The sequence below is a fragment of the Camelus ferus genome, chromosome 4 (genome assembly GCF_009834535.1).
Source record: "Camelus ferus isolate YT-003-E chromosome 4, BCGSAC_Cfer_1.0, whole genome shotgun sequence".
NCBI classification, from domain to species: domain Eukaryota; kingdom Metazoa; phylum Chordata; class Mammalia; order Artiodactyla; family Camelidae; genus Camelus; species Camelus ferus.
This window is the reverse complement of record NC_045699.1, coordinates 43533610-43553761: the sequence shown is the minus strand read 5'-3', so window position 1 is coordinate 43553761 and position 20152 is coordinate 43533610. Positions and strand designations below refer to the sequence as shown.

General features: G+C 37.4%; 1 protein-coding gene across 3 annotated transcripts in view; it reads right to left on the bottom strand.

Moving 5' to 3' along the window:
- RECK (reversion inducing cysteine rich protein with kazal motifs) overlaps positions 1 to 20152 on the bottom strand; it is a 66569-nt gene that overhangs the window by 10362 nt on the left and 36055 nt on the right. For all 3 annotated transcript variants that reach the window (XM_032477976.1, XM_032477978.1, XM_032477977.1), the window contains 8 exons: positions 18473 to 18740; positions 16069 to 16248; positions 11024 to 11236; positions 9301 to 9437; positions 6864 to 7004; positions 5603 to 5791; positions 3960 to 4082; positions 1785 to 1956 (listed from right to left, as the gene is read on the bottom strand). In XM_032477976.1, the coding sequence (XP_032333867.1) occupies positions 1785 to 1956; positions 3960 to 4082; positions 5603 to 5791; positions 6864 to 7004; positions 9301 to 9437; positions 11024 to 11236; positions 16069 to 16248; positions 18473 to 18740 (1423 nt within the window). The remainder of the gene's footprint in view (positions 1 to 1784; positions 1957 to 3959; positions 4083 to 5602; positions 5792 to 6863; positions 7005 to 9300; positions 9438 to 11023; positions 11237 to 16068; positions 16249 to 18472; positions 18741 to 20152) is intronic.

Sequence of the window (20152 nt, the reverse complement as noted above, 5' to 3'; positions counted from 1 at the left end):
TGGTAGACTGGCTAGACGTTCATACATCAAATTCATTTAATTTTCTTCCTGGGCATACATCTAGACTACATTTCCCAGCCTCCCTGGCAGTAGTTGTGGCCAAGAGACTAAGTTCTAGACAATGGAATGTGACTGAAATTAGAGATGAATTTTAACCTGGCCTCTAAAAGCTTCTCACGAGCAAACTCCATCATCTCCCTTCTCTTATCTGCTGGACAGAGGACTAGAGGATGTAGGAGATGGCAGATCACTAAACAGAAGGATCCTAAGTCTCTGAATCACCATGTAGAAAGCTGAACACCCAAAAAGGACTGTATCTGAACATCTATTATGTTAAAGTTCTGACATTTTAGGGTTTGTATACAGTTGCTAGAGTTACTCCCCCCAATTAAAAAAGAATCTTTTCAAGTGTTTAAGAACCATCTGTATTTCTTTTTCTATATTTATGTCCTTGGTTCATCTTCTGTTGGTAATTGATTTTTGTCCATTTTTATATTAGGTTGTTGACCTTTTTCATATTGATTTGTAGGGGTTCTTTATATTGTAAAGGACATCAGCTCTTTCTCTGATATTCTTCTCAGTTTGTCATTTGTTTGTTACCATGCAGAAAATTTTCATCTTCATGTAGTTGCATTTTTCAAACTTTTCTTTTATATTGATTATCTATATTATACCCAGCAAGGCCTTTCCATTTTGAGATCTTACTGTTTTATCATAAAAACAAGCTAACCTCATTTAGAAAGGTTAACAAATTGAGGAAAACAAATTAACAAACAAATACCAAAACAATCCTCAATTCTACCTCCCAACACAACTATATTATCCTTTTGCTTATTTCTTACCTTTTTTCTTGTGCACAGCACCCTGTCTTCTGTCCATAGGAACCTTATGGGCTTCATTTTCATGATGTAAACGTTGCCAGATGGGTCACCAATTCTCTTTGCCATTTCTTTTAACACATGAGAAGATACTCCCCTCCCTCCACACTGCACTGGGTTTTCAGGATGGAGAAGCAATTGCTTCTTCTCCACAAAACCTCCATAAGGCAAGGACTGTGGCACTGGGACATGTCCTGCTCAGGTCTCTGAAACCTAAGAGAATCCACAGGACCCTTGCCCCACGGCCACCACGTGCAGAAATCCATCATTAAAATGAGATAAACTGCACTCTGAGCTCCTGAGGAAACCACAAGGAAAGGAGCCCCTAAGCAAATAACTTCATGTAATACTGAAGTTGCACTTTCAGAGACTTCTCATGTCCAATCCCTAAACTGGAGGTAGATGACTAGAATAGCTGCTATTACTATCAGGTGTAAGTAGTGAGTAGTAAGAGTGCATCCATTTCTTGTCTCAGCTGCTGCCTCTCCTTGCCCCACGCTTTCTGCTTCAGCCTCACAGAACGGCTCCAGCTCCCGGCATACACCACGCTCTCTCCTCACCTCCAGCAGCCAAGATCTTTGCTCCTGTTACTGTCTCTGTCTTCACCACCACCACCTTTCCTCCACCGGAAACCTTGCCTGCAATCTTCTTGTTTTCCTAGCCAAGTAGCATGTGCTCCAGAGGCTTTCCTAGGTTCCCCCCAGACTGTGCCAACTGCTCAGCTTCTGGGTCCCCCAATCATAGCATGTTCCCAAGCAGCTTTACCTGGATCTTTCCCTCCAGACTTCAACTTTTCAGGGCAGAGGCCACCTTAACTCATCTTTGTACTTTCACTGACTGGTATACAGTAGATGCATAGTAAGCGACGGCCTTCAGTTGAAAAAGATAAGGAGCCATTTGACTTACCTTTGGTTTTTTGGGCAGGGGTTAGGATTACATGGATCCTTTGAGATGCATGATCCAAACTCAAACTGATGGTCTTGGAGGCCCACACAGCGAGCAATGCAGGCGCTGGGGTAGGTGCGTCCATTCTGCCCACACACGGGGACAAACTGATCTGCACAGTTACAGGGCAGCCCTGAGAGAGGAGACAGCCTCAACAGTGTGCATGTGTACCTTCCCCTTCCCCCACACATTTCCTAACTAAGGCAAACCACTACAAGTACGTGCAGGTCTCATGTTAGAATAATTTTAAACTAAGTCAGAAAAAGACAACCTTCAAATCTCTGACAGTGTTTTTAAAAGTGGCAAGGTTCTGAAAAGCCATCTGTCTGCATAATGGCTTCCTTTGTACCATTTATTGCCAGTTAATTGAGGGCCTCCAGATCTTGACCCCAGTGGTAGAGATCCCTATAAACAAAGCTATACGTCGGAAAAGTAAAGAATGTTTCTCCCAATCAGGTATATAAAATCTAGAATTTAGATGTTCACCTCTGACTTGGGAAATTTCTAGAATGTTAAAGGGTAACAGCAAAAACAAGACAAAAAATGAAGGTTGTAAACACCTCACTTAGGTTCCTTCCACCTCCACGGGGGGGGGGGGAGAACAAGAAGGTAGTAACTTGGAAAATTTTTGTGATTTGAGACTTAAGAATTTTTACAAAAGTCTATCTGTGAGTCATGTGGGCTGGGACACTATCTGAGTCCCCCCAAATGTGGTACACTTTGTGGCTGGTAAAAATCTCCTTAGAGTCTGCTGGCTAAATAGTCACTGGCGTAATTTATCCCGGGACATGAGGGGCTACACACTATAGGGAAAAAGGATCCTGCTAGTTGTAAAGATCATCTTCCCAAAACACTTAGATGTAAGTACGTAGATAAAGAAGTCTTCCGTGTAACTCTTTAGTTAACTTTTCATCTCTACATGGTTTAATGATTTCTCTAAGCAGAGTGAATTGTGCTCATCAGAGTAGAGCAGACAAGGCATAAAAATAAAGCACAACAACAACAAAACAATAAAGCAACAGAGGCTGCTCATTAAGGTGGACAGAGGCCGGGGTGGGTGGAGCTAGTCCTGCCTCCACTTCCCGATCAGCCTGCCATTCACTTCTTATTTCTGATCTGCTTTTTATTTCCAGTGGGCTGGAGATACAAGGTTGGTAAATCCCTATTCTGTTCTCCTACCTGACTCCACGGAAGGGGAATCAAGTTGCTGCAGCAGCAGCAAGAACTGGGATAAGGGCAGCTACCTGGTTCCTCTTTGCCCAGAACCAAAGGTATTTCAGGTCTGAGAAAAAGCAGATACCAATAAATACCAGCAACTGTACTGTTGCTCTTAACAACTGTAGCCTCGTCACAAGACAAGAGCATTCCATCTCATTAGCTTTTCACCTGCTGTAGCTGGTGTGAGCACACCAGTAGCATAAAGCATAGGAGAGTCAGGAAAGTAGTATTCTTGACTGATTGTTCATAAACATTCTTAAGTTTCACATTACAGTAACTTCCCAGGTTAGCTTCCTGCTTTTCCTCTCCTTATTAAGGAGATGTAAGTGGAAGGAATCTATGTAAGAAGCTTACAAACTTTGTCTTTGTCTTGCCTTTCTTATTACCCTTTAACATTCCAGAAATCTCCCAAGCCAGACTTCTTGCACCTAAATTCTAGAATTTATACACTAAATTGGAAGAAACATTCTTTACTTTTTCTAGTTATAGCTTTGTTTATACAGGTGTCTACCTATAAGAACCAGTAAGCTAGTAAGGTAGGTCAAGGAAGAAGGTGGTAAGAAAAACATTAGAACAGAAGCAAACTTAGAGAATACATGGATACTTTAGACCATAATGGTAGGGCAGGTAAATGGGTATTTTAGCAGGGAGAAAAATTCTATTTAACTAAAAGCATCCCAATCACTGGCCTATTCTTACTGACTCATGGAATTCCAGAAGAAATCATTTCATGCCTTCAATTCATAGAGGAGGAAACAGATCCAGAGAGGAAAGTACCTTGCTCTCAGCTCATGTATTTGTTTCGTTTTACTATGTATGTTTACAGTTAAGGCAAGACCAGAGAGGCTGCTTTGAAGGAAAAATGGGTACAAAGGGATGATGGCCCACTGAAGACAGCTTCTGGGTGACCATGGTTACCTGTGAAGGTACGACGGTCATCTTCTGAACTGTGCTCACTGAGGCACAGCCGAGTAGAACACACCAAATTGCCAGCAAAACAAGAACAGATATTGCAGTCGATATTAAAGGATGTCCCATGACCTGAGAAAAAGAGAATTAAAATGTTGATCTATTATCATGCATTTACAAATAGATCATAAATTAAAATTTTAATAGTTTAAGAAGTTTTGAAATAGAAATTCTTGAAAGATGACTTCTGAATATACAAAGAGTTAAATTTATAATATTTATATTTTCATATTTACTTCCCAGCATATCCCTCCAAGCCCCTGATGTGCTGGTCTCACTAGACTGCTCCTTATTCTCTGAGAATGTTTCTGGCTGCCCCGTTTGCCTCAAATGTTCCTCTCCTCCTTCTGAACTTCCCTCACTTTTCTGGGACCAGCCCTGATGACATCTTTGGATCGAAGACTCTCCTGATGCGCTGGCAGGAATGACTAGCTCCCTGAAGTACATACATTTGGTCTGCTCCTTTTGTGGTTCAAATTGTCTCCCATCTTATCATGCAAAGCATAACCTCAATCCCTCATTCCAGTTTCAGCTCCACAGGCACTAATATGTTCTTTTGTATAGAATAGGCATTTATTCAGTGAAAGTTTTTGGAAGGAATGAATTTGTTTATCTTCAGATGTTTTCTATGATACAAGGTACCCACCTTACGTTTTAGCTAAGGAAGACATGGACTAAGCGATGAATACTCGACTTGCTAGTCTAGGCAGAAATTTACAAGCTCTTTCTAGGCAAGAGCACTCTTCTTAAAATTAGATCTCACACAGAAGAATAAAATAAGAGGCATATTAAAATTGAACTACTCTGGTTGATGGGTAGGGGGATGGACATGGAGGTAAGGGTAACAGACTGAGCAGGTGTGGGGGAACACATTTGCAAAAGTGGCATTTTTCCACAAATTTCGAGGCCCTATATTGATATGAACAGTTAGTAGGCTATAAGCAAAAGATGGCAAAGGAATCAGTGAAAAAAACAAGACCCTTAGACTTTTGGAGAAGGTGATCAAGGGGTGTTACCTTTAATGTGCTCTTGCCTAACCTCTAATCAACAGTGTAGTTCCCATCCCCAGTGTGCTTTCCACGACATCAGACTCTGAGTTCTACTTCTGGTAAAGGGGCATAGGGAGAGGGACACTGTTGAAGAAGGGGTGGGGAGGAGCAGACCTGTGTCCTTGCTTGTGGAGGGCAAGGGCTTTGGAGTCAAAGAGACCAGGACTGAATTATGCTTTGGTCACTTACCAGCTGGGTGACCTCTCTGTGCATCAGCTTCCCTACAATAGTACATGTGCCAGAGAGCAACCAGGAGGGTTTAATGAGATAACACAGGCCAGGACTTAGCATAGCGCTTGACACACAGTTAAGAGTTCAGTGTTAGTTGCTATTAGCTATTCGTCCCTTCTTGATGAGGCTTCTAAAAGGGTTCCTTAGAAGTCCTTGTGTTCTATACAGCATAGTTTGAAAAATACTGCCCTGGAGTATCTGCTTTGTAGACTTTACTCTCTGGTGAGAATCCATCCAATGTTCTCCCTACAAATTAAGATAACTCATCTCACGTTAAAAACAAAAACCAAATAAATACAGGTCCTGACTCACTTTTTCTTTTTCCTCCAACAATACAAGACTTCTGAAGGTCTACACAGTGCATCTCTATGCAGTTCTCTAAGAGTCCACTTTGTCCACATGAGCAAATTTTATAACAGCCAACTTCCCCAGCAGATGATGGCACCTGGATTAGTGTCCCTTGACGGACAATGAAATCAGAGGCTTCCCCTAATTTGCAACCTGTATAAACAAAAGTTAGCTGAGAGAGATGGTACTGTTCTCTGATACTGTTTTACGATGTGAGATACACTTCACAAAAGTCTTACAGGCACTGTGTGGCTTCAGAAGATTAGCAACGGAATTTTCACTAAACTAAGGAACTCTTTTGGTTCACTGGTCAAAAACATATTTTCTCAAATAAAAATTCCATGTTCTGTGAGATGGTGGTGATTAAAGGACCTATACCCTCAAGTTGGCTATAGTTCTGTGCAAAAGTGCTGTTTAAGATATGTAGTTTTTTTTATTTCTTTCAGCATATCAAATATATTTTCAAATCACAAATATTTTTTAAGTGGAGTATGGAAACTGACAGTTAATTATGATGCTATACCTGTTATGTTACAGTATTACACAAATATAAACAATCCTTTAAAACAACATGCTTATTTAATTTAATCTTTTGTTCCTTTTTACTTCATACATGTTTAAAAATGTTGATTCTAACAAGATAAAGGAACATTTTCAATTGGGAAATAGATAAAAGGAAGCAAAATGTTGCCACAACTATATTCTAAAGAGGCCCACAGAGATAAATAGACTATCAAAATTCTACAGGATAAAAAATTTTCAGCCTTAAAATCATGTGCATTTCGACACAACATTAAATTTATGAAGATAACTACACATCTGATTGAGAATGCTATTCCTCCATACATCAAAGGAAAGAAAAGAAAAACATGAACAATGAGCAGTACATTTTCTCAAATGTTACAACATAGGAGACAAAGTATAAAAAGCTGGCCCAAGGTTCTTTTTCCTTTTGTTGTCAAGAACCCTATATCTCATTATGAGAGTCTGGTTTTGGATTGATATTAGCTAACAATATAAATGACTACTGAAAATTACACTTGTCTATTTCCTGCTTATATAAATAATACATGTTTACTGGAAAAACCTCAAACATTACAGAAAAACGTACTTTAGAAAATAAAGCCCCTGTTATCTCATTCCAAAGATAACTCCTATAAAGAAAGAGCAGTGGCACATGGCACATATCCACACCCACCCTACACCCCACCTGTCTACCTCTTACCTTGAACACAAGAGTATGGAAGGCAGGGATCACCAGACGGACACCCTTTCCGGTTTACCTCACAGAGCTCATTAGCGGGGCAAGGATTTGGGTTACAGGGATGAGTCACCTCTTCTACAATGCTACCTAAAATACTTGGCCCTGAAAAGCCAAAAGCAAGTTAGTTTAAGCAACCCAAAAGAGTAACAGGTCTGTAAACTGTCTGAATTAATGACATCTGGAAAAAATGGACAGCTCATGAGTGTAAAGCAAGGCTTGATTCTAGTAAGCTATTAAAATACTCAGATTCCCTGATCATCCATGCATTTAGCATTAAACATACATTCATTCATTTGTTTACTTATTGGGTGCTACAATATGCCTGGCAAGGTTCTAGTTACTGAAGATACAATAGTGAATAAAACAGACAAATCTCTTACATAGAATTTACATTCTCATCAGGAAATAGACAATAAATAGACACTGTGTCTGTGTGCATATAAATAAAAGTCAGATAATGATAAATAATAAGTAGCATAATGAGATAGAAAGTAAACAGGTATATTTGAATAAGGTGGTCAAATAGGTGCTTATGCCTAAGAGTGATAATTCAGCACATTTCACCATAAATGATAGTAATTTATTATGGTAAGATGGACCCTATACCATAATTATATTTATCAACTTGTTAAATAATGACCAAGAAAAAGTTTCATTTTATATAAAGTACAGTCATCCCTCAGTATCTGTGGGGGATTGGTTCCAGGACCCCCCTGGATACCAAAATCAGAGGATGCTCAAGTTCTTTACACAAAATGGCACAGTGTTTGCATATAACCTACCCACACTCCCCTGTATACTTTAAATCATCTTTAGATTACTTATAATACCTAATACAATGTAAACACTATGTAAATAGTTGCCAGGTATACAACAAATTCAAGTTTTGCTTTTTGGAACTTTCTGGAATTCTTTTTCCCAAATACTTTCAACCTGTAAATGCAGAACCTGTGGATATGGAGGGTTGACTATATATGTGATATTTAAAGAGAGTACTGAAATTTAAACAAAGGCATTTCTTTAAGTGTACTCCTATTGAAATAGTTTCCTTCTACACACATATTTGACTGCTCTAATAGAGTCTAGGAGTGTGAATACATTTTGCCTACCTGATTTTAGGCCAGATTCAGACTCTAAGGCTAGGAGAGGTAGAGGGCTCTTGGTAGTTTATCTCATCTGCCCCAATCATTAAAAATAGGGAAGCTGAGTCTCAAAGAAGTGATCTGCTTAAAGTCACAGAGGCCCGTGATTCTAGTCTAATGCTTGCTCTCTTTTGCTGTACTAGTCACAAAAGCTAAGGGACATTGTTTGTTGGTCTTGGGAAAATATAGCAGATATTACTAGCTACAAGTCTAGCACCCACTCTTTTCCTCGTGCTTACTACCAGAACCCCAATTTTACTTAGGATGGCAATGGGCCCACAGATAAAAAAATCTTTCCCAGTTTCCCTTACAATTAGGGGTGGTTTTCCCTTACACTAGGATATGGCGGCTAGAATTATAGCAGTCCTCTTGTGATAAAGTATATGACGTAACCTTGATGATGAAGGCCAGGCAATACGGATGGTGGAGAAAGAAAAAGGAGTGTGGATCCCTGATGATTGAGCCACTGTAACAGCCCTGGACTATTTATTTCCGGGCTTCTATTTAACACAGGAAAATAAAGCTAATAGCTGAATTCACAGCCCTTCCAGCCAGCTCATGGCACTAGTGTCCCCTGGTGGTCGCCTAAACACTTCCCTTAACATAACTATAAAGAGTGTTATGAGTCCTACTTGTTAATCCCTGGTTTCTACCAGTCACCTCCTACCACAAAGCTTAGCTCCAGAATCCCTCAAAAAGATAACAACTTGTTTTTCCTGATCTTGGCAGAAGTATTTGGCACAGAGAAAAGTCCCATTTTCATGTACTAACCCAGACCATCATTCCTTACTCCTTACTTGGTGGGAAAATCCAAAGCCAGGACCTGGCTCAGGTTCACTGATATTCTAATGACAAAAATCTGAAGACTCCCAAGGGGAAATTCCCCTTCTTGGTCGAATCAAGGCATGGAGACAGCAATGATAGCAATGATACAGAGCTGGTTATCTGAGTAGCCGGTCCCTGATTCACTACTTAGAATTCCTAATTGACAACAGTTCACTACCTCCTCAGACTGATATAATTGCTTCTGTGTACATAGTTTAAGATGAAATGCTCTCCTGGACCAGAAAGGCCACACAAGAAAGATAAGAGCCTGCAATTGAGATAGTATCATTAAACCACATGTTCTCAACAGAAAAATGCTCATCCAGAGCAAACATCAAGGGCAGAGACAGAAGGAAGAAGCCTTTGAAATTATTAAAAAAAAAACCCAAAAAACAAAAAACAAATCCCCACAAATACAGCAAAGTACTTACTGAGGTATGTATCCAAAGGTATACAATTCTCCAGGTCATCTGTAGGTGACAGAAGCTCGCAAATACTTTCAGCTGTGTGGTCTTCAGGGAATTTGTTCTGGTCCCCACATTTCTTGAGAATCTCCACACAATCTGATCTTGAAAAGGAAAATACACACAAATTTAGTATTCAGGGAACATTTTCATGTTGTCTAGACAATATCAATTCTGTTTCTGAAGCTTTCCAGATAGTGAGTTTTCATGACTCAATGTTTCACACTTTGTTTGGTGTAAGTAAGACAAAAGAACAGGAGTGAGAGCAGAACTGAGGTTGAGAATAAGTAAGGTATTGCACTATCAAAGCATCTCTAAGTTTCTCTGACCTGAGATCAAAGGCCATGCGCAAATTCTGCACTCATACTTACTGCTACTACCATCAACGTGGCTTTTCACTGGCTTTGAAAGGAAATTAACCTAGGCTAGTCTGATTTCCTCTTTGCAAAATCATACATCTTTTCTCTCAGGACTTTATGCATGCTTGCTCCTTCCTACTTCCCTCCCTCCCATCCTTCCTCTTTCTTTTAAAATATCTGTTTAAGAAGGCAGGGAAGGTATAGCTTTGTGGTAGAGTGTGTGCTTAGCATGCATAAAGTACCTTCATTAAAAATAAATAAATAAATAAATCTAATTACAACCCCCCCCAAAATAAAATGAAATATTTGTTTAGTTATCAACATTAAGATGTTTAGGCTATAACAACTGGAAAATCCACTTCTTGAAAATTTTCTGTCTTCAATAGGAATTTGACCCTTATAAAATTTTCTGTGCTAAGAGTCTATAAATTTCCCATTTGTTGCCTGTTTCTTGTCACCCAACAGTTACCCCTCATCTCTCCCCTACTCAGGTTACCCCCAAGTAACGCAGAGAATAGATCTGGACCCTGTTCAAGGTTGAAACCATCTGCAATCATCAAGCGTCCAGCAGCACTGAGCCACACACTAGCAACTTAGGGGCTGGATATTAACTTGGTTTTGGAAAATCTTTTTGGAAAAAAAGACACTTGAAGAGCAGTTGACATAGATTACCATGCAGTTAATGCTTTTGGTTCCATACCATAGCACCATAGCAGCTTTGATTTTACTTTATCCTAGATCTTAAGCAAACTATCCACAAAATGTTTACTAGGAATACGCCTTAATGACTATATTCACTAAGTCCACTCATCAAACATCTTTGAGAATAGGTATTGTGTGTTAGGATTTTGCTGATCCCTGAAGAGGAGAAAAAGAGGAAAGAGGAGACAAGAAAAAACACGCACAAAGAAGAATAAACTCCTCGAGGAGAACAAAGTATTACAGAATATAAGTACACATATTAAAATGTACAAAATAGAACTGTGCACTGAAGATACTCAATGCTTCTTGAATTAAGTTCCATAAGAGAAGTATAAATTAAGGTCTGCAGAAATTTGTAATAAGGATAAAGTACTATCAGTTGGAGAAATCTGGGAAGATCCCATAGGAATGACTGGTGTTTGAGAGGAGCTCAGAAGGACAGGCAGTGAGCAAGTGGAGAAGGGGGAAGAGTACTTTAAGCAGAGGAGGAAAAGTGGGAAAGTATTTGACAAGTGGGGGAGATGGGCAAAGGGAAGTGGTGGAGAGAAAACTCTAGAGATAGGCTGTGGGTAGAGATCATGGAGGGTCTGAACCAAAACTGGAGGGTCATTATGATGAAAGAAACTTACTTGCAAATGATACTTCCCCGGGATTTACTGTGACAAGGTTTAATCTGCAGTGAACAAGCTATCGCTTTCCACATTTCTGGCTGGCACTTTTTAATGTCAAGAACAGGTATGTTGATAAATGGCATCTTTATGCTTCCTTTCTCCCACAGCTTCATGTCATTCATGGCTCCTTGATCTGACTGAGCATTGCAACTCCTGAAAAGTTCTGTTGGCCTGAAGAGAAAAAAGGCCAGAAGGAATCAAGAGGCAATTACTTAAAAAAAAAAAAAAAAAAAAGGCAATTACTTTCTAGAGAGAAGCAATGTGTGAGATCCCGATATGCTAAGGCATCAGGAAAATCTGATTTTTTTTTTAAAGTATGAACAACCCATCAAAGACTGTCAGCTTTGAATGTAGGAGGATTCAATGTAGACACTGGCATTAAGATCTGATTGAAATTTTTCTTTTTAATATGGATTTTTGTGAGACAGTTAAAACCTTTAAAAACGCTGTGGACAGGACGATTATCTCTACCCATTACCATTTCTTTCATTTCACAAAAGAATTAAATCCAAGTTTTAAAAATTGGGGTATAATTTACAAAAATAGAATGTACAGATTTTGTGGTTAGTTTGACAAATGTGTGCATTCACATAGGCACATCCAAATCAATTAGAGCATTTGCATCATGTCAGAAAGTTCCCTCATATCCCTGTCCGGTCCATGCCTTCCCTGCTGACCGTACCCCAGAGGCCACCACCATTCATACTCAGACCGTCATAGGTTAATTCTGCCTCTTCTAGAACTTCATATAAATGGAATCATACTGTATGTACTCTTTGAGTCTGGTATCTTCGGCTAATCTCTTCTTGAGATTTCCTCATGTTGTTGTGCATATAAATTGTTTGCTCTTTATTGTTGACTAGTATTACATTAATAAATGTACCACAGTTTATCCCAGAAGTTCTCAAACTTTTTGATCTCAGGACCCAGTTACACTCTTGAAATTACTGGGTTCTCAAAAAGCTTTTGTTTATGTGGGTTATATCCACTAATACTCATCACACTACAGATCAAAACTGAGGTTTTAAAAAATCTATTAATTCATTTAAAATGATAATAAACCCATTATTACATGTTAATATAAACAATATTTTAATGAAAAATGTATTTTCCAAAACAAAAGAAAAATCAGTGAGAAGGGTAGGTCGGGTTTACAGTTTTGAAATCTCTTTAATGTCTGGCTTAATAGAAGACAGCTGCATTTTCACATCTGCTCCTGCTCAGTCTGTTGCTATATCACACCTTAAGGCAACTGGAAAACTTCACTATTCCTTTTTGTGGAATATGAGTGAAAAAGGCAAATAATATCCTAGTATTATCATAAAAATAGTTTTGATCTCATGGGGTTTGGGGGGTCCACAGACCACAGTTTAAGAAATGCTAGTTTATTCATTCACCTGTTGATAGATATTAAAGTTGTTTCTAGTTTTTCTAGTTTTCATGTCTCTTTTCATGGCTATGAATGGCATTGCTGGGTCAAAACTTTCGAAGAAACTGCCAAACTGTTCTCCAAAGTGGTTATACCATTTTACACTCACCAGCAAAGTATGAAAGTTCCGGTTATTTTTCATGCTTGTCAGTCTTGTTAGCTGTAATCCTTCTGTTAGTGTGTTGTGGTAGCTGATTGGTTTAATTTGCATTTTGCTGATGACTAATCATGTTGGACTTTTTCATGCACTCACTGACCATTTGCAGATCTTCTTTTGTGAAGTATCTTTCCAGCCTTTTGATTTTTTTTTTTTAAAGTTGTCTTTTTACTACTGAGTTGTAAGAATTCTTTATATATTCTGGACATAAAGTCCTTCATCAGATAAACGTATTACAAATATTTTCTGCCAGTTTGTGGTTTGCGTTTTCATTTTCTTAATGGTGTCTTTTGATGAACAATTCTCTTTTAATTTAAAAAATTTATTTATTTGAAATCATCTTACTGGGGCATAATTTACATACAATATAAGATGTAGATCTTAAGAGTTCCGTTCAATACATTTTGAAAATTGTATTCACCTATGTAATCAAAACCCCCCAAAAGATATAGAACATTTCCATCATTCTATGAAATCCCCTTATACAGTTAATTCCCCCTTCCACCAGAGGCAATGACGTTCTGATCTTAACCCTGAATGATTACTTTTGTCTATTCCTGAACCCATATATGTGGAGTTATAAAGAATGTATTTTTGTGTTAGGCTTTCTTCATTCAACATTAAGATTCACCCACGTTTTGGGGTTTATCAGTAGGTGGGCTTTTTTTTTTCTTGCTGGGTACTAGTCTATTGTTTGGGTATACCACAATGTTTTTTCATTCCCTTCTGGATGGGTGTCTTATTTATTTTCCCCCCGTTTTGGGGTTCTTGTGAATAAGGCTGCTGTATAAATCTTTTGGGGGACATATATTTTCATGTCTCTTGGGTAAATGCTTCAGAATGGAATTGCTGGGTCTTAGAGCTAACTTTTTAAGAAACTGCAAGAAAACGCTACAAAGGGCTTAAACCATCTTATACTCCCAGCAGCAAGTATGAGAGTTCCACTTGCTTCACATGCTTGTCAGTCTTTAAATTTTAGCTATTTGGTGTGAGGAGGCATTTCATTGGGGTTTTAATTTGCATTTTGCATGACGAATGGTAATGAACTTTTTCATAAACTAAAGTGGATATTATGATGTCTTCTTTGCTGAAGGGTCCTTGAAAGTTTTTTGCCCTCTTTTTAATTCGGTTGTTTGACTTTTTATTATGAGGTTGTAAGAGTTATTTATATATTCTGGATACAAGTCCTTTTTCAAATACTTGTGTGTGCACGTGTGATATATTGAATATTTTTCCTCAGACTGTGGCTTATCTTTTCAAATCTTAAACAGTGTCTTTTGGTGAACAAAAATGTTTGCTACTGAATTCTACTTCATAATTTTTTCTTTTATGCATTTTGTGTCCTGCCTAAACCTCTGCCTATACCAAGGTTGTCAAGATAGTCTCTTTTGTTTCTTTCTAGAAGCTTTTATTTTTAGCTTTTATGTTGAGTTCTAAGACCCATTTTGAATTAACTTTTGTGTATGGTGTGAGACAGAAGTTGAGGTTCTTTTTTTTTTTTCATACAGATATTCAATTGTCAGCATCATTTGTTAAAAAAAGACCTTTCTTTTTGTATTGAATTGCTTTGTGGCCTTTGTTAAAAATCAATTTATGAGTGTGGGTCTATTCTTGCCTCTCTATTTTGTCATTGATCTATTTCTTTAAGCTTACACCAGTATTACATTGTTTTTATTTTCTGTTGCTTTATAATAACTCTTGAAATCAGGTGCTGTTAAGTTCTCCAAAATTATTCTTTTTTTAAAAAAATTGTTTTAGCTATTCCAGGTCCTTAGTATTTTCATATAAATTTTAAAATTAGCCTGGAACTTTACATTTTAAATGGAAGCCTGTTGGGATTTTGACTGAGATTGCACTGAATCTAGAGATCAGTTTCAGGAGAATTAACATCTTAACAATATTGAGTCTTCAAATCCATGAACATGGTACTTCTCTACATTTATATGCTGTCTTTAATTTCTCTCTGCAAAGTTTTCCAGTTTTTAGTGTAGAGTTCTTATCTATTTTTTGTTAGATTTATCTAAGCATTTCATGTTTTGATGCAATCATGTAACATTTTTTAATAAATTTCATTTTCTAATTGTTGCAACTATACAGGAATACCACTGGCTTTTGTATGTTAACCTTGTAACCTGTGACTGTTAAATTCAAGGATTTAAGGGGAGTTTGTATGAAGATTCTGGGGCATCTCCTTTTGTGGGTCCCTCCTTTCTGGGATTTTCCACTGCCACATCCAGGCACTCTGGCTGCCCCAAACTCTGATCTCTTAATTCCTCAGCCTAGGACTGCTGCTTTTTGCTTGAATTATTCATGTCATGTCAGGGGACTGAGAGTGCCCATGAAGGAAAGACTGGGTAAATGTGGCCCTTACTCCATGTGCTTTCTTTCATGAGATGTAGCTCCTCTTTCTTTTGGCCACTCTCAAATGCCTTCAGAATAATCATGTTTTTATATTTCATGTAGCATTCATAATTAATATTGACAGGACTATTGGTTTGATGCAAACTGCTTCACCATTACCAGAAGCCAGAACTTTGTGTCCAAATTTAACTTCAAACATTTCATAGATTTCAAATTTGCTCAACCTCTAAGCCAGGTCCTTATTGGCTAACACTCTATCACCAGTTGTAAGGATATATCAATTTTCTTACTCAAAATAATAATCTGAATACTTTTAAGACGATGGGATGTGTGATAGTTTGAGGTGAACATGCTCTGAACTTTCTTCTGGTCCAACTGAACGATTCTTTTCCTTTTTGCCCTCTTAATCTCTGGGCTGCAGCTTACAAAACCAGCTGGTCCCTCTTTCTTTAGAAACTCTCCCTCTCTGGTTTCTCTGATATGGCATTCTATGCTTCTAGACACTCTTTTTCTATTTTCTTCACTGCTTCTTCAGCTATTAATTCAGTTCTTAGTCCTTATTTTTCTTATCATAATTGATATGTCAGGAAAACCTATTCAAATTGCTTCTGTAAAGAAAGTTTTTGTGTGAAATAGTGGATTCACTGAGTGGGAAACTCAACCAATCTGAAGGTCATTCAATGCAAACTGTCCACAAGAGGGCATTTGGATGAGCAAATTGTTCACAGTGCTTTATTCTGCAATGAATTATTTCCACCGGTGGTGCAGCAGAAAGGAGGTGGTGGGGAGAAAGGAAGACTGAAGGCAGAGGAGATTCTTTGAACCCTAGAAGCTTGAAGTATCTCTAGATTAGAAGGGACTTTGTTATAGTGCTTCCTCTCCCAGCGGTGATTTACCAGATGGAATAAAGTATTTAAAGATGAAAACATAGAGAAATACTATTTCCATTTAACTTAGCAGGAACAAAATTAGAGTAAAAGAATCTTTTCACTTATTTAAAAACATTGTAAATAATGATGAAATACTTTCATTCCATGTACAGTAATTTGCTCCTACCTGTTGTTAAAATTAGTACAGTAAGTAAGGTTTCTACAGCCCAACTGGCAAGGTTCCCGAACATCTGCCAAACAGGTCAACATGGACACTTCCACTGGATTATATTCACAAAAGCGATCGAACTCTTGCCAGCTCTGTGTATTACCCCAGCTCATGCTATACAGTTTAGTGCACAGTTCCCTGAAACAAAAGCACAAATGCAGAAACATACAGATGAGCCAAATGAATAAATAATTGATTTGCATAAAACTTGAACTCTATGAATTGTGCTTTAGAACATAAACGAGAAAAAAAGTACAAAAAACAAGACTAAGATCTAACTTCTAGAATTTAGAGCAAGAAAAAGTAATCTTTCCTAAGAAAAAGTTAGCTTTCTTTTATCACCCATCCTTTTTGCCACGGTTGCTAGAAAGCTCAGTGCTAAATTTAATGTTTAATTATAGTACTTGTAATCCTTATTCTTGGCACAATTATTCCCCTCTGTATTTCTGATCTCTCTTTTACCTTTACTTAAAGTAAGGTAAAGCATATGGGGTTTTGCCTCCACAAAGATATAGTCTACTATATTTTTGTTCCAATCACAGGAGGCAAAATTGTAACATGGCCCTCAGACTCCTTTTAGGAAGCATTACAGACAGAGTTCACTAGTTTTCTCCCTGAAAAAGTATCCCAGGATAGCCTACATGGAAAGGCTTTATGAATTCCAAAGCTACTACATGCTATTGCATATAGCAACATATACAATATGCTATGTATTATATATATTATTGTAGTATGTATGTATTCTTATTTCAGTACTTGATGATTACAAAACTTTAGTGCATGTATGTAGCTAAAATAATATCAGTATTATTTCCAAAGTGCTTTCACACATTACATTCATTAGTTTAATTTTTAAAATTTATAAATGTAATACAAGTGTAAAAAAGTAACACATAATACAAAATTTTAACACTATCGAAATATGCAAAGTCACAAATAAAAATTCTCCACTCCTATCATATTTTGACTCTCATAATTACCCCTATGAAGAGGGTATCTTTACTTTTATAAGTTTGCTCATTCACTCTACCAACGTTTGAGTCCCTATTTTGTGTAAGGCCCTGTTCAAGGCACTGGATATATAGTGGTGAATGAAAGAGACAAGGTCCCTGCTCTCAATGGAGCTTACACATCATGGGTATGAGGAAGTTGAGATCAATATCCATCCAGCATCCTAACTTTCTGCATGATCTTGGAGACTTTACTATCTGAGTTAGTTTTCTTTATATAAACAAGAATTATACAACTCAACACAGTCATAAGATGACACCAATCATCTTGTAAGGTTTCATGAGGATGAAACAAGATGAAAGTGAAAGCATTAGTAAACCATAAAACCTCACATCAAGGTAAGAGATGCAGTTTTTCTTACTAAAGTTCTTCTGGGACAACACAGCCATTCCAATCTTCAGTGAATATAGGGCATAAACTCTTTTGTGGGCATTTAAAGAATTACTAAGCATCCCTCCCATCAGTACATTTATTAATTCCTATCAGCAACCCAGTTTCCTGAATTATAGGGCCAGCTTCGTTTTTAGCCCTTCTGTTAACTTTCTTTGGATATTTTCCAAATTCTTCGTATCTTTGGTAAAGTTTGATAAACTATTCTAGGGACAACTTTTTGCTAAAGGTCTATCCAATTTAGAAACCACAGGAAAAATGGTTTCACTCTTTGTATGTCATATTCATTTCAGGATATTCTAGTAATATGTGGTAGCTTTTCACCCAAAATATCTCTAATAAAGCAACCTTTTATTTCACCTGTGTTCTACCATTACCTTATCTCCATTTATGCTTGTCTCTAGATTGGGTTTCTTCCATCCTACGTTTGTATTGTTATTTTTTTTATTCCTAAGTGTTATTACCTAAATGAATGCCAGTACACTGCTGTCTAAATTTGGGTATAAGTGCCAACCCAGGTTATTCACTAATATATACAAGAGGTTGATTAAGTTCAAAGTTTCATAATTTAACAAAATGAATATCCCTTAGGTGTCAGGTCAAAACATCTTCTAAATCGTAAACTTACTTAATGATAACCTCGAGGGTAGAATCCATATTGCATCATCTTTAAATATTTATTGCCCTGCCAGTGCTAATCCTCCACACCCCAAAACACACTGCTTTTAGCTCAATGTACAAAATCTCTATATACATGATGCTCAATAAATATTTGCTGGATGAAAGATTGAGAGATTTTATGTCTTCTAAACTTTTTTTTTATTGAGTTATAGTCATTTTACACGTCTTCTGAACTCTTAAGTCTACACAATGCAAGAATATAACACACAATTTACTAGACTTAAAATTAATTAAAGTGCTATTTTCTACTGGTTTTAATAAAGGAAAATGAGGTACTGACCTACATGTTGAAGTGTTTGCTTTAGAACAGCAATGCAATTTAGCGCCATCAAGGCCTGTAGAGGGAGGAGGGTGTAGAGTGACTCCAGGGTGAACAGATTGTGAGCTTTCAAGAAAACACTGCCAAAGCGGATCCTGAGGCAAAGGTTGGGTCTTACAACCCTCGATGAGGCCATCAACAATCTCCATTTCTGTTTTCTTAGACATCAGAATTCTCTTGCAGGCATTTTGGCAAGCATGATCTTCAGCTCTGTCACAGCAATATAAACCTACATTTTCAGAACATAAGTGGCTTAATTAGCTCATTTTATGTCAGGCACTGCTCAGACAGAAGAACCTAGTGGTGTACTGGAACCCGTTACTACTCTGAGTCATCGGTCAATACCTGCAGTACACAGAGCCTACCAAATTCTCTCTCCATTACTTTGCAGTATAGCAAATAGGTGAAAAGCTAAAGGTGGACTAGGTGAGTATTACCAGATTCACCACTGTCCCCAATCATGGGATCTCCAGCACCATTCCTACACAGATTAAAGGTCATCTTCCTCCTAACAAGTTCTAACGTGCAAGGTATTTTATGTTCCTGGAAAAGGGGCTGTAGATCAAACTGGAATTATTTTGTGCTAGAAACGACCATCTAAAAGGGATTATGTACTTGACATGAGAAAGTTAACTAATTTAATAGCAATAACCATAAATACCATATTTTATCACATTCTGGGATATAAAACTTTTATAAATCTGTACAAATTAATTAATCTAAGTTATAATTTAAATAATACAATAGCAAACTCTGACAAGATATCAGTTTGCTTTTGCCTTTTTCTACAAAAAAATCAGAAAGTAAAACAACACTTTCAATCAGACAACAGAGTTCAAAAGGGCTTTTTTGAAGTAGTTTTCTTTTTAAGAAGAAAAGTAGTTGACCTTTTAAGAAGCCTATTCAGGGATATCTGTTTGTAGCTTTCTTTTCCAGATTTCCTGTGTATTGTGCAGACATTTGAGATGGTTGTTCCTCCACCTTTAAAACATCTTTCTGCCTTTTTTTGAGCTGCTATCTTTCAACTTTGCTTCAGTAGTGCCTCTGTATAGCCTGAGTGTCAGTGAAGACAGATCTGCCTTTAAAATGAATAAAGGCTATTTGTGGCTAATGCTTTACCCTCTGATTTCATCACATAACCACAAAATGTCATAAGCCTTAGGGTTCTGCTTCAGATGCCGGCCAAAGAAGGCACAGAGCTCGCTTTTGAGTTTACAAAAACAAGTATTTCAATATCCCAGTGTGAATCAAAACATTGGCATCTGGCTTATAAGTCTTACAAGTCTTTTGCTAGTTTGCTTAATTAGTCAGTTCCTTAACGTTTGGTCATCTCTCAATGAAGAAAATGGATTCTAGGATAAACAAATCTGAGACTCTGAAGACCTCATAAGGTGCAGGTTTGTTAGACCCCAATTTTTGAAAAAGTATCAGGATTTCATTTACATTGATTTTTTAAATTATAAAAGTAATAACTGTTCATTGGTAAAATTCAAACATTACAGATACATATTACGTGGAACAAATAGGTATATAACAAAAATGTATCTTACTATGCATCAAGTTCTGCAACTTGCTTTTTTGCTTATTACCTTTTGGACTTCTATAAACATTCATCTTTCTTTTTTTATTGAAGTATAGTTG